The sequence below is a fragment of the Eurosta solidaginis genome, chromosome 4 (assembly GCF_040869045.1).
Source record: "Eurosta solidaginis isolate ZX-2024a chromosome 4, ASM4086904v1, whole genome shotgun sequence".
NCBI classification, from domain to species: Eukaryota; Metazoa; Arthropoda; class Insecta; order Diptera; family Tephritidae; genus Eurosta; species Eurosta solidaginis.
Window position 1 is genome coordinate 149,291,850 of NC_090322.1, and position 13,068 is coordinate 149,304,917.

General features: G+C 39.3%; 1 protein-coding gene across 4 annotated transcripts in view; it reads left to right on the top strand.

Annotated features, from left to right (window-relative positions):
• Positions 1-393: 393 nt before the first annotated feature.
• The window catches only part of LOC137250480 (synaptic vesicle glycoprotein 2B), a 79,700-nt gene continuing 67,025 nt past the window's right edge, over positions 394-13,068 (top strand). For 2 of the 4 annotated variants that reach the window (XM_067783362.1, XM_067783366.1), the window contains exons 1-2: positions 422-635; positions 726-1,016. In XM_067783362.1, the coding sequence (XP_067639463.1) occupies positions 599-635; positions 726-1,016 (328 nt within the window). In that variant the 5' untranslated portion in view covers positions 422-598. Of the gene's footprint in view, positions 1,017-13,068 lie in introns of all 4 variants that reach the window. The other 2 variants (XM_067783363.1, XM_067783364.1) reach the window with 2 other exon arrangements.

Sequence of the window (13,068 nt, forward strand, 5' to 3'; positions counted from 1 at the left end):
TAGGTCCCGTCCGGCCAATTTGTAGGGAAAATCAAGAGGAGCACGACGCAAATTGGAAGAGAAGCTCGGCCTTAGATTTCTTCGGAGGTTATCGCGCCTTACATTTATTTATTTTTTATATACAACACACTACATTATTGTAAACAAGTATCTATTCAGGTGGTAGATGGACCACGAAAGGGTATACAAATTGCTTGTTATTTTCTTTACCGGTAACTAGAATGTTCATATCATTTCACAATGATATTGAGAGCCTTGGAAATTTTATCATCATTTGAATGATATCAATCAGATAAACGCTAATGCTAATCTTGATGATGTTTTAAATTAAGTAAATACAGACATAAATACTGCACTGAAAAAAGGGTAAGTAATCATAGTTCAAACAAACAGAAAAGATGTTATAAAGAAATGGGAACATTTCAGTTAGAAAACTCATTGGAAAACGACATGTGCGAAATTTCATTGCAAAGAAAATTGTAAAGTGCGCCAATAAGTAAATTTGTTAAGTGTAATAAGTAAACACCAACAATATCCACATAAAATATAATTAAATGATATACATATATACTTTTTACCATATTTACATACTCAAATAATGGCTATTGAAGGAATAACATCAGATAAAACACTCGGTAAATACGTACCACGTACAGAGAATTTATTCCTTACATAATTAAAATGCGCTACTATGAAATCCAATTGTTACCAAAATATTTCTTCAGCCGAAGGCATTGATAATGACCAGAAATTAAATCGGACGCCAACACAAATCTCAAGCAGCTCCGAAATACAACCAGAGCTCCACGAAAAATATGGGCCCGCGGATTTTGAAACCGCCATTGAAATGGCAGGCTTTGGTAAATTTAATATTCTGTTAATATTATGTGCATTTCCCGCGGCTGCGGCAACAATAGTCGAGACCTCCGTGATGTCGTTTATCCTGCCAAGTGCTGAATGTGATCTGAAATTGACTCTGATCGACAAGGGTCTGTTGAATGGAGTCACATATTTAGGTAAATAATACCTAGGTATATTACCTATAGTATTGTAATTAATTAATTTTCACCCTTGTCACGGTTTTCGGGTTTGAACCAAAGTGGGTCTTGTCTTATATGTAGTATTTTATATTTAAACAATCTTTTTGTCGACTATCGGATCCAGTCAGGTATAAGATAATTTCTCGTCCATTTGATAAGGCAGTTATTTGCCGAATAAACGAACCAAGTGGGTCTTGTCTTATATGTAGTATTTAATATTTAAACAATCTTTTTGTCGACTATCGGTCAGTCGGGTAATAAGTTAATTTCTCGTCCATTTGATAAGGCAGTTATTTGCCGAATAAACTGTCTGTTTGAAGAACGGGAAGTGATCTTTTTAACGCAGAGTTCAATTAAAAAATTTGTCAAAAAGGTATGAGTTTAACCTCTCATGTCACGTTAAATCTGAGCTAAAAAGATAATTTTTCTTTGTGCACGTGGGCCCAAGTGATACAACGAAAAAAATAAGTGTAGGTGGCTTTGAAGGAACGGGGATGATAAACATTTATTCAACGGTTTTAGTCTTTTTTAAAGTGTCCCAAATCTATATATTATCCACCAAATAATCTATATTGTAACGAATTTACTCGAATTCCTCTTATTTGCAACCTTCTGCTAACGTTCGAATCACTAAACTGTTGAATAAATAACTCCAATATTCGATAATGCAAAATGGTCTTTATTAGACTACTTTCAAAATAACACTTCTATTGCTCGCCAGATAACGTCTTAAGTCAAACTGATTGTCGTACCTGTACTATTGCTGCCTTTTATACTCTGTGATTTCTCGTTCGCATACTTCTAGGCGCTTCCATTTCTAGTATTTACTAGTTAGTTATCAGCTATAAAATTACTTCGTTTATAGCTTCTCATATGCGCGTGTATATGTGATGCTTGCACAATTATAATTGCCTACTTTTGGGAGCATCTTCGATAAGATATATGCATGTGTTTGTGCGTCTCTTCTCCCCTGCGTGTATGTACATAATGATTGATTTATTGATGTGCGTACAAGTCACTGCTTAGCATCGGCTTAGAGATGATAGTATCCCTTAGTGTCGCTAATATTCGTCACACTGCCCTCCACCTAAGTCTCATCGTCCCGATCAGACAAATCTCTCGATCTAAACGCTGCCAGCCTTTCCAGATGAACCACTTTCATTTTAGTTCGTGGTTTGCCAATGGTTTGTATGCCCAATTACACTGCAATTTCGGGGACAAACCTTTTTTTCGTTGTGGGTTGTATAACAGCACCAAATCTCCTTCCTGAAACCCTTCCGAATTAATTGTTTTATCGTATCTGGCTTTCATCTTGTCACTCATAATCTTTGCTCGTTGCCTTACCAGATCGTGTATCTCTCTCAGCTCTTCTTCCAAGAGACCAGTGGATTTCTTACTTCAAGTCAGCTGGCAGTCGAAAGTCATTGCCGAAAATTACCTTTGCGTGAGTTTGGCCCGTTGTCTCATGCACTGCCGATCGGTAAGCCATCAAGAATAATGATATGTGTGTATCCCACTCCTTATGGTACTTGTCTACTACTTTCCTTAAATGCTCCTCCAATGTTCTATTGAAACGTTCCACCGTACCATCGGATTGAGGATGCAATGCAGTTGTCCGTGTTTTTCGAATGCCCAACTTCTTACACATTTCTTGGAACATAGCTGATTCAAAATTCCTGCCTTGGTCAGAATGTAACTCCATTGGTACACCATACCTTGCAACCCAATCGTTTGTAACCACTTCTGCTACTGTTTCCGCTTCCTGGTTTGGGATTGGGTATACCTCTGGCCATTTACTGAAATAATCCATAACCACCAGTACGTATTTGTTTCCGCGGTTGCTAGTAGGAAATGGACCTGCGACATCCATGGCGATCCTTTCAAATGGTGCACCTGAAATATACTGCTTCATCTGGCCATGATGAGAAAAGAAATTTATGTTTCTTACACAAACTACTACATTTTCAATATCCGCCTTACTAATTTAATAAACTAACTTTGTGTCAGTCTACTCGGACTCTGAATCTATTGATCCTGAACTTTAAGTACGTGACATCCTTCAGAATGTTCTTTGTCAGTACAATCCGTCTTTGGAACTCACTACACTCCAAGACGAAAGCAATTAGAAAAGCCAGATGTTTCAAACTAGCAGTAATATCCTTCCTTAATCCATAACTTATCTTAATTATATAATTCTATCAACTTACTTTAAATTATATAATTCTATCATTGATTATTCAACTAATGGGCCAAAGATGCTCCTTTCACACAAAGTACAAATAAAAATTAATAGATTTTCTTTTTTAAATGTTATTATCTTCTTTACCTTTTATTCTTCAAGAAAACTCGTTTTTATATGTAATTTGTAGTTGTAAGATCTGATTGATATACTATCTAAAATACATAGTCTTACTTGTACAAATAAGTTCAAATAAATAAATAAAAAAATAAATATATTTACTTGAATGCTTATAACTTTTGTATTAGTTCATCAATTTTGTTGAATGAAAGCTCATTTTTTTGTCATAAAACAGAGCTTAGAGAGAAAAAAACAAATCTGCAAAAAAATAAAAAGTTTTCGAGATCCTTCCGCAAAGTACACATTTTTTTATATTTTCACAAAAAAAAATGGAAAAAATCCGTAATGATTGTTCGATATCTTTGAATCTGCAAGGCCTAGCAAAAAGTATTGTATGCACAGTTTATAGAAAGTTTTTTACCTTTTAAAAGCTTCAAACCGTTTTGGAATTGCTCAATTCGTTCTTGAGATATACATATATGATTAAGTGGACCCAATTTTTTTTTTTTTTTTTTGAAAAAGCCGTTATTCATAAATATCTCAAAAACGTTACCATAGAATTAAAAATAACCTTGATTTTCCAAATCAGGGGGTGATTTTACATAGGAATTTCATAATGGCGTCTCTGGTGCATTATGGCTGTATACCAGTGTATTTGGCATCTCAAAGACGGATAGGTATAGTTCATATGATAATTTAAGGAATATTTCGAGATCTATTCAGTTTTTTTTTTTTCAGTTTATCTCAGGATGTTATTATCTTATATCACCGATTTATTTCTGTATTTTTTGCGGGACGGTTTTGGGATAATTTCGAAACAGCTTGCTGGTAATTTCCGGATTGCTTTCGCAGTAGTTTTAATACTGCTTGATTTTTCCCATGATAACATCCTGTTAATGTGAATGCCATTAGCTTAAATAAACCCGTTGTAAGCTCTGCTTTCTCTAGTCTGGATAAAAAAGTGAAAAAGTTAGAGATTGTAGTGAGCGCACCTTGGCAGTCACCTCACTGTTGTCAAATATAAATTCAAAACTGCAATAGACCGTGATACAAAAAATGGAAGTAGTTCCTTTTAGTGTGACGTTAGCCACTTGAATTTTGCGGGGACAATGACAATTTTACCAAAAACAAGCTTACGAATTTTTCTAATTTTAATGGTTTTAATATTAACGGATACGACGAAAATACTTTCATAGTTATTTTAAATAAAAATTGCTTTGGTGGAAGAAACGTGGTTTGAAGTATACAAAGCAAGGGGATATAGCCTTCTTAAATATCCGTACGTTTGCTCAGAACATGTTGACAAAACATACACGTTTGTCAATTGCAGAGCAGGTCCCGTATTATGTGTTACGATCAGTGACTGAAAACCATTTTAACTCAAGCAATAACTATGCAACTTTCAAACTTTTTTTTTAATTATAATAAAGAATGGATCTAACGAGTACTATTTGTCCCTAGTTCAAATATTCCATTAATCCGATCCACTTTTCAAGAGCTATTGTGATTTAAAAAATAAGTTTCGATCACGTAATACAGGCCCTGGGTAAATTCAATTACATTACATTCCTCAGTAATTGGAAAAAGTAATAAATTCCTTTCCTTCACAGCAAAGGAATTGATTACATTTCAATTCCTCAGAAAAAAAAATACGAAAAGTAATTTCGTTTTTTGAGGCTCAAGTACAAAAAATTTTTGTTTGTAATTGAAAAAAAATACGTTGCTCAAATGTAATTTCTGCCCCAGTACTATCGAAAGGATATAAGGTGCCCGATTTCAGAACTCCCTCGATTGCAGGGGTACCGTTGGTACTTTCTGATAGGGTTAAATATTTGGGGATTGTTTTGGACAAGAAACTGTCCTGGAGACCCAATGCGGAAGATCGGGCCAGGAAGGCCGCCATTGCCTTGTACTGCTGCAGAGGAGCTATCGGAAAGAGATGGGGACTCTCGCCAAGAATAGTACACTGGCTTTATGAGATGGTGGTCAAACCGATTCTGCTATATGGGGTGCTGGTCTGGTGGAAAGCACTGGACACGGCGAGCACCTCCAAAATGTTAGTGTCAGTGCAACGGACGGCGCTGATCGGTATCAGTGGCGCTCTCGGAACAACGCCTACCTTGGCACTGAACGTCATGCTGAACATATACCCAGTAGATATTGCGGGAAAGGCGGCCGCGGCAAGGTCGTTGGTCAGGCTTCGTGATATGGGATATAGACTTTCTGACCGCGGACACTCTAGCCTTCTTACCAGTTTCGACTTCATCCCGGACAGAACGGACTACTGTATGCCGATAACAGCTCCCTATACAACCTTCACCCCAGTTATTCCAGAGAGAGAGGATTGGGGAAGAGGAATTATCTGGGGCATGGGACCGGTTAACTTGTTCACGGATGGGTCAAAGCTGGATGGAAAGGTTGGTGGGGGGGTCTTTTGTCAAGAGCTAAATTTAAGCCGCAAGTTTAAGTTGGCTGATCACTGCAGTGTATTCCAAGCGGAAATTGCTGCGATTAAGGATGCGGTGGATGGAATGCTATCCAGTGCTACCACGGTTAGGGAATTTAACATCTACTCTGATAGCCAATCGGCTATCAAGGCCTTGAGCTCAACTACAGTGCGATCGAGGGTGGTCTGGGAGTGCCTGACCTCGCTTGCGATTGCATCGAATTATTTTACAATTAAGATTATCTGGGTCCCGGGCCATAGTGATATCCCGGGTAACTGTCAAGCGGATCTCTTAGCCCGCATCGGTACAACTGAACCGGATGAAGATGGCTGTAGGGACTTCGGGATCCCGCTGGCCACCTGTGGATTGCTCCTCCATAGCTGGGCCTCGAATCAGCTCAGCAAACGTTGGGCGGATACCACGTCTTGCAGGGTAGCAAGATCTTTCTGGCCGAAAGTGGATGGCAGAAGGTCTGCTGAAATAATTGGGTTCACTAAGGCTCACCTATCAATGGTCATTGGGGTTTTGACAGGGCACTGTCCCATGGGTATCCATGCGGTACGTCTCAATATACTGGAAACTCCATCCTGCTGCAGCTGTATGGAGGATGATGAGGTGGAATCACCAAATCACTTTATGCTTGATTGTCCAGCTTTTGCCAGAATTAGGCGAAAGTACTTCGGTCGCGACTCACTTGGATCTCCCGAGGATATATCCAAAGTTGAGATCGGTATCATTCGGAGCTTTATCGTTGCTACCCAACGATTCTCTAAGTAGCTGGATCTAGGTCACCGTTATTTTTGGTGTATGTGGTATCACAACGGACCTTCGTGTTGTCCAAGTGAGCTATCCTTATCAGGGAAGCTACCACCTAACCTATCCTATCCTATCGAAAGGAAATGCAAATGTAATTGAAAACTTTCCAAATACATTACAAGGAATGGAAAAAGTACTTTCGAATTTCCCATTCCATTCCCTAAAGGAATTGCGAAAGTAATTGAAAAACAAGTAAGAAAGGCTAAGTTCGGGTGTAACCGAACACTACATACTCAGCTGAGAGCTTTGGAGACAAAATAAGGGAAAATCACCATGTAGGAAAATGAACTTAGGGTAACCCTGGAATGTGTTTGTATGACATGGGTATCAAATGGAAGGTATTAAAGAGTATTTTAAAAGGGAGTGGGCCATAGTTCTATAGGTGGACGCCATTTCGGGATATCGCCATAAAGGTGGACCAGGGGTGACTCAGGAATGTGTTTGTACGATATGGGAATCAAGTGAAAGGTGTTAATGAGTATTTAAAAAGGGATTGGGCCTTAGTTCTATAGGTGGACGACTTTTCGAGATATCGCCATAAAGGTGGACCAGGGGTGACTCTAGAATGTGTTTGTACGATATGGATATCAAATGAAAGGTGTTAAAAGGGAGAGGGCCTTAGTTCAATAGGTGGACGCCTTTTCGAGATAACGCCATAAAGGTGATCAGGTGTGACTCTGTAATGCGTTTGTACGATATGTGTATCAAATTAAAGGTATTAATGAGGGTTTTAAAAGGGAGTGGCCCTTAGTTGTATATGTGAAGGCGTTTTCGAGATATCGACCAAAACTTGGACCAGGGTGACCCAGAACCTCATCTGACGGGTACCGCTAATTTATTTATATATGTAATACCACGAGGGCTTTTGATTTCGCCCTGCAGAACTTTTTCATTTTCTTCTACTTAATATGGTAGGTGTCACACCCATTTTACAAAGTTTTCTTCTGTTATATTTTGCGTCAATAAACCAATCAAATTACCATGTTTCATCCCTTTTTTCGTATTTGGTATAGAATTATGGCATTTTTTCATTTTTCGTAATTTTCGATATCGAAAAAGAGGGCGTGGTTATAGTCGCATTTCGGCCATTTTTTATACCAAGATAAAGTGAGTTCAGATATGTACGTGGACTAAGTTAAGTAAAGATATATCGATTTTTGCTCAAGCTATCGTGTTAACGGCCGAGCGGAAGGACAGACGGTCGACTGTGTATAAAAAATGGGCGTGGCTTCAACCGATTTCAACCCCTACCAAATTTCCCAAGGATTGGTAAATTTTTGTTCGACTTATGGCATTAAAAGTATTCTAGACAAACTAAATGTAAAAAGGCGAAGCCACGCCCATTTTGAAAATTTCTTTTATTTTTGTATTTTGTTCCACCATATCATTACTGGAGTTGAAGGCTGACATAATTTACTCATATACTGTAAAGATATTCAGTTTTTTGTTAAAATTTGACTTTTAAACAATTTTTTTCTAAAAAGTGGGCGGTACCACGCCCCTTGGTCAAGATTTTACTAATTTTCTATTCTGCGTCATAAGGCCAACCCATCTACCAAGTTTCATCGCTTAATACGTCTTTGGTAATCAATTATCACATTTTTCCGTTTTTCGAAATTTTCGATATCGAAAAAGTGGGCGTGGTTATAGTCCGATTTCGTTCATTTCAAATAGCGATCTGAGATGAGTGCCCAAGAACTGCAAACCCCCTAATTCACGGCGTTATTCGGACCGTGCCTATTGGACGATTTGCAGCCAGGGGATTAATTCGAACGAAGCCTTCCCGATACCGGACCACTCGAAAGTATTGATGGCATTACCACAGTAAGGGGCGCTGCTGTGGAGGACGGTTTTTTTCCCAGTACATATTACTGAACCGCTGAGCCCGCCCTGTCGGGCAGGTGGTCATACGACGAAGATGAACGACTCATTATCTAATCCTAATAAGGACTGTGATAATGGGAGGACTGCGTCACAAGCAAAAAACGACAAAAACGCATTAAGCGATGCGTCGGACCCGGGGAGCAAGAGTAGTGCTGATTCAATGAACTCCGTGTTCGAAAAGCATACAACTGAAAACGTAGTAGAAGAGTGGAGAAGGGTACTGGGCAGAGGAAGTAAGAGAGCCCTGTCGCATTACCGGTCAGCACTAAGAATTATCCAACGCCAGGGAGCAGTGGTTGACCCAACAGAAGCGGAGATCGAGTGCTTGAAATGGGCTCATGAGGCGGTAGAAGTAGGTCGAAGGCAGTTCAAAAGGTTTGCTGCAACAAACTCTCGGCACTGCAACCGGTACGAGTAGGAAGAAGTGTCGAATGGCAGAATGAAGGGGCAATGTTCAGCGGAAGACGAAAAGTCTGCTTTGAAGAGTATGAAAGGACCCAGTCCTAGAGCCGCGGGGCAGGGCAGCCGCATAGACAAGATAAGTAGGCCTAAAGCTGTAGGACAGGTGGCCCTAATAGCGAGATAGCAACTACTTCAAAAGCTGCAAGTCAGAGGAAGGACATCAAAAGTGGCGAAATGCCAACTAGGGAAGTAGGAGATAAGCCAGAGGGAGAAAAAGCTTAAACTCCGGCTTTTCCCGAGAAGACGAATGATGTGGCAAGGTAGTCCCTGACTTTGGCGCTGGTTGATCGTAGGAATCCTTTCGGACAGATGACTACTGAAAGGTGGAGATCTGTAGAAACGGAGCTTATTTACTTAATGCTTAAGATGATACGGGAACAACCACGTAAGGCCCTGGTGTGAAGATGATAGCGTCCGCGAGCTTGCTGTGGCTGGAGGGAGTGGTCCAAAACCTCCAAAGCCAAGGCATGAACGCGAAGTTCGAGGTGGTGGATAAAGCGCAAATCCCCACGGTACCAAAAGTTAAAGTATGGATACTATGCGTGATTAAGTCGATAGATACACAGCGACTTCTGCAGAATCAGAATCCGAATATACCGACAAAGGATTGGACATTGCGATCTATACATTGATTTCCATTATGATACAATATCACCAGGCTCAGCGCTATGATTCGAGCTCACCTGATATATGTTTAAAAATTAATTAAAAGATTCTGTAAAGTCCTTATCTAACCCAAAAAAACACAATGATAACACAGGCCGACAGCATCTCAGACCCAGAAACCGGACTATATATTTTCGAAGGATTTTGACGCTATGAATCGAAATCTCGCCTCAAAATTTCTCTATCAGCTCTGGTTTTCGAGATATCCTAACCTAAAAGTGTCTAACCCCTAGAAACCACCCCTACTACGCCACAAAATTTCAAAATACGACATCTCAGCGAAAAAATATTTGAGCAAACTCAACGCCATTTGAAGGAAGAAGACCTGTATTTAAAGATGTCATCCCTTAATTTTGGTGAAAGAAAACATCTGCAAGACTACATAACCTCAAATATGGGCAAAAACGGTATTTTTTTCACTTATAGGTTAGGATATCTCGAAAACCAGAGCTGATAGAGAAATTCTGAGGCCAGATTTCGATTCATAGCATCAAAATCCTCCGAAAATATATAGTCCGGTATCTGGGTCTGAATGTTGGTTAAATTTTGTCGGCCTGTGTAATTTATCCATCGCCTTTGGCGATACAACTCTGGTGACTCGAAGACATGCGTGAGCGCTTTTTGCCGGCAATTTGTTATGCCCGGAATTTTTAATTCCCCGGATGAGGGGAACATAAACACAAACATGACGTGTGACCCGTTACCATCACCCTACTGAGGTTGAAGAAGCCATGAAAAAAGCCAAACCTTCTAAATAAATAGATCCAAATGGAGTAGTCATGCCAATGCTAAAACATCTTAGCGCTGAGAGAGAAAGCTACCTGACGCACCTTTTCGAGCCTGGGAAACGGGCTAACGAAAGTGAGTTATAAAGCCGGTATCACTCCGTTCGCGAGTAGCGAAGACATTGGAAACCTTCCTGCTCCGTCAGTTTAGTGCGAAGCTTCGCCTAGCCGCTCATCAGCATGGCTTTCGCAAAATACATAGCACTACCAGCTCTGTTAAAAGCTCTGACACAGTCAACCACGGTACTATTCTCCAAGATATAGAAGATTCACCCTTTCCCCTTTGTATAAAAAGATAAACTGCAAATTATGTGAACCTAGCCGACCAAATCCACGGTCACTGTTTTGCGACGTGGAATTTTGGACGTTCACGTCCATGGTGTTGCGCTACCGATTGTCAGTCATTAAAATATCTTAGGAGTAACCTTCGATTACACTCTCACCTTCAAGACGTATGCCATCGAAGTTGTATCTAAAGTACAAATCCGCAACAAAATCCTTAAGTCACTTGCCAGTAGCACTTGGGGAAAAGATGAAGAAACATTGCTAGCCACGTACAAATCAATTGGCCGGCCATTCAACAGCAAATTTAAACTACGATGATACAATCTTACCATAACTTTCCTCATATATGGCGAGAAGAAATGAATTGCAAGTCATTGAAGGCAGTGCTTGTGTTTTAAAAACATTTTCTTATGGTCCAAAAAGTTACTATGGCCTCATAAAATCACCGCTTGAATCGCAAAAACTTTTTTTACACTAAGAATTTTTCAATTCCTTTGAGGAATGGGAAATTCGAAAGTACTTTTTCCATTCCTTGTAATGCAATTGGAAAATTTTCAATTACATTTGCAATTCCTTTCGAAAGTACTTGGGCAGAAATTACATTTGAACAAAGTATTTTTCTCTCAATTACAAACAAAAAATTGTTTGTACTTGAGCCTCAAAAAACGAAATTACTTTTGGTATCTTTTTTAGGAATTGAAATGTAATCAATTCCTTTGCTGTGGAGGAAAGGAATTGATTACTTTCCTCAAGTACATGTAATGGGGAATCGACGGGTATTGATTACCTAAAGTAAACATTACTACCCAGCTCTGCTCAATTAGTTGCACAAAGGAGGTCCTTATAAACCGAAATCACAATTTCTAAAGAGTCTAGCATTTAAGTATGCAATATTGATGAAATTGAATGGTGACAAGTCCACATTTTTTATTTATTGTATAATTCAAACGTAGTGCTTGAGGAGGGAATTGTTAAACCATTTTTTAGTGGTAACATTGCCCTGTCGCTCGGCAGGTTAGCTACTAGTTATGAGAGTTCGTTTGCCCGTTGTACCAGGGTTACCTTGGGGCAAGCAAGCCTCTACACACTCTGTACCCTTTTAGCATTGACATGGATGTAGCGTCACACAAACGTAACAAATTAAACACCTACCACTCACTGCAGACTTTGGAGGTACACTTTTTCTCAACATGCCTTGAGAAATATCCACTGTGGAGGCATGAAAATAGGGCCATGCTAGAACAACAGGATTTTTCGTGTATTTTTTTTCTGTCTAGGGGCCAAGCTATCATAAAAATATAAGTCATTATCCACTACTTTTCAATAAAGTTGCATCTTTTAGTGTATTCTGAATAGATTATATGCACATAAATCGGGCTAAAGCATATTATTATTGTGTCAGATGATCATTGCGTTTTCATCCGGAAGGAAATTTCCATCCCGAAAAACCATAATTTCATCTTAAACAGTAACGATATGGCAACGCTTCTAGCTAAAGAACAGACATTACGAAACTACAAAAATCCCCAAATACGTCAAAAAATTTTGAGTGGAACTACCTTCTTTTTTATATCATGCTAAAGACAGTATATTTGGGAATCAGCATTAACCACGATAAAACATCTTTCGGGCTAAAAATTCAATCAATCTTTCCAACAAGGGCATATGTAGGCTAGGCCTTATGGAGGGTTTCGAGAGAAGAACGACGGACCTTGTAATATTCTACAGAAAAGTTCTGCGGACGATATATAGTATTCCTTGATGCCCATGACGTGTACCGAAGGAGGATACAAGTAAAATGAGTTCGTTGGCTAGGCCATATTATGCAAATAGTTAAAGTTGCTCGGGCCCAGAAAGTACACGCTTATGTTTGGCAGCAAGAGAAAGGGGGGACCTCAACTGAGAGAAAGGAGCATAGAAGGAGGAGTACTTGTTTTCACTTGGGTCTCCCAATTAATCAATAAAAGTATGGCAGAGTTACATGTTTTATGCAATAACCGAACGGCATCTGCTAAGTTAATTTGGTTATGAATCTTCTCTGATGAATGAAAACCTGATAACTTATCTGACGTAAATACCCTTAAAATTCTTAAGTAAATTAAGAAAAAACAAGTAAGGAAGGTTAAGTTCGGGTGTAACCGAACATTACATACTCAGTTGAGAGCTATGGTGACAACATAAGGGAAAATAACCATGTAGGAAAATGAACCGAGGGAAACCCTGGAATGTGTTTGTGTGACATGTGTATCAAATGAAAGTCATTAAAGAGTATTTTATGAGGGAGTGGGCCATAGTTCTATAGGTGGACGCCATTTAGGGATATAGCCATAAAGGTGGATCAGGGTTGACTCTAGAATGCGTTTGTACGATATGGGTATCAAATG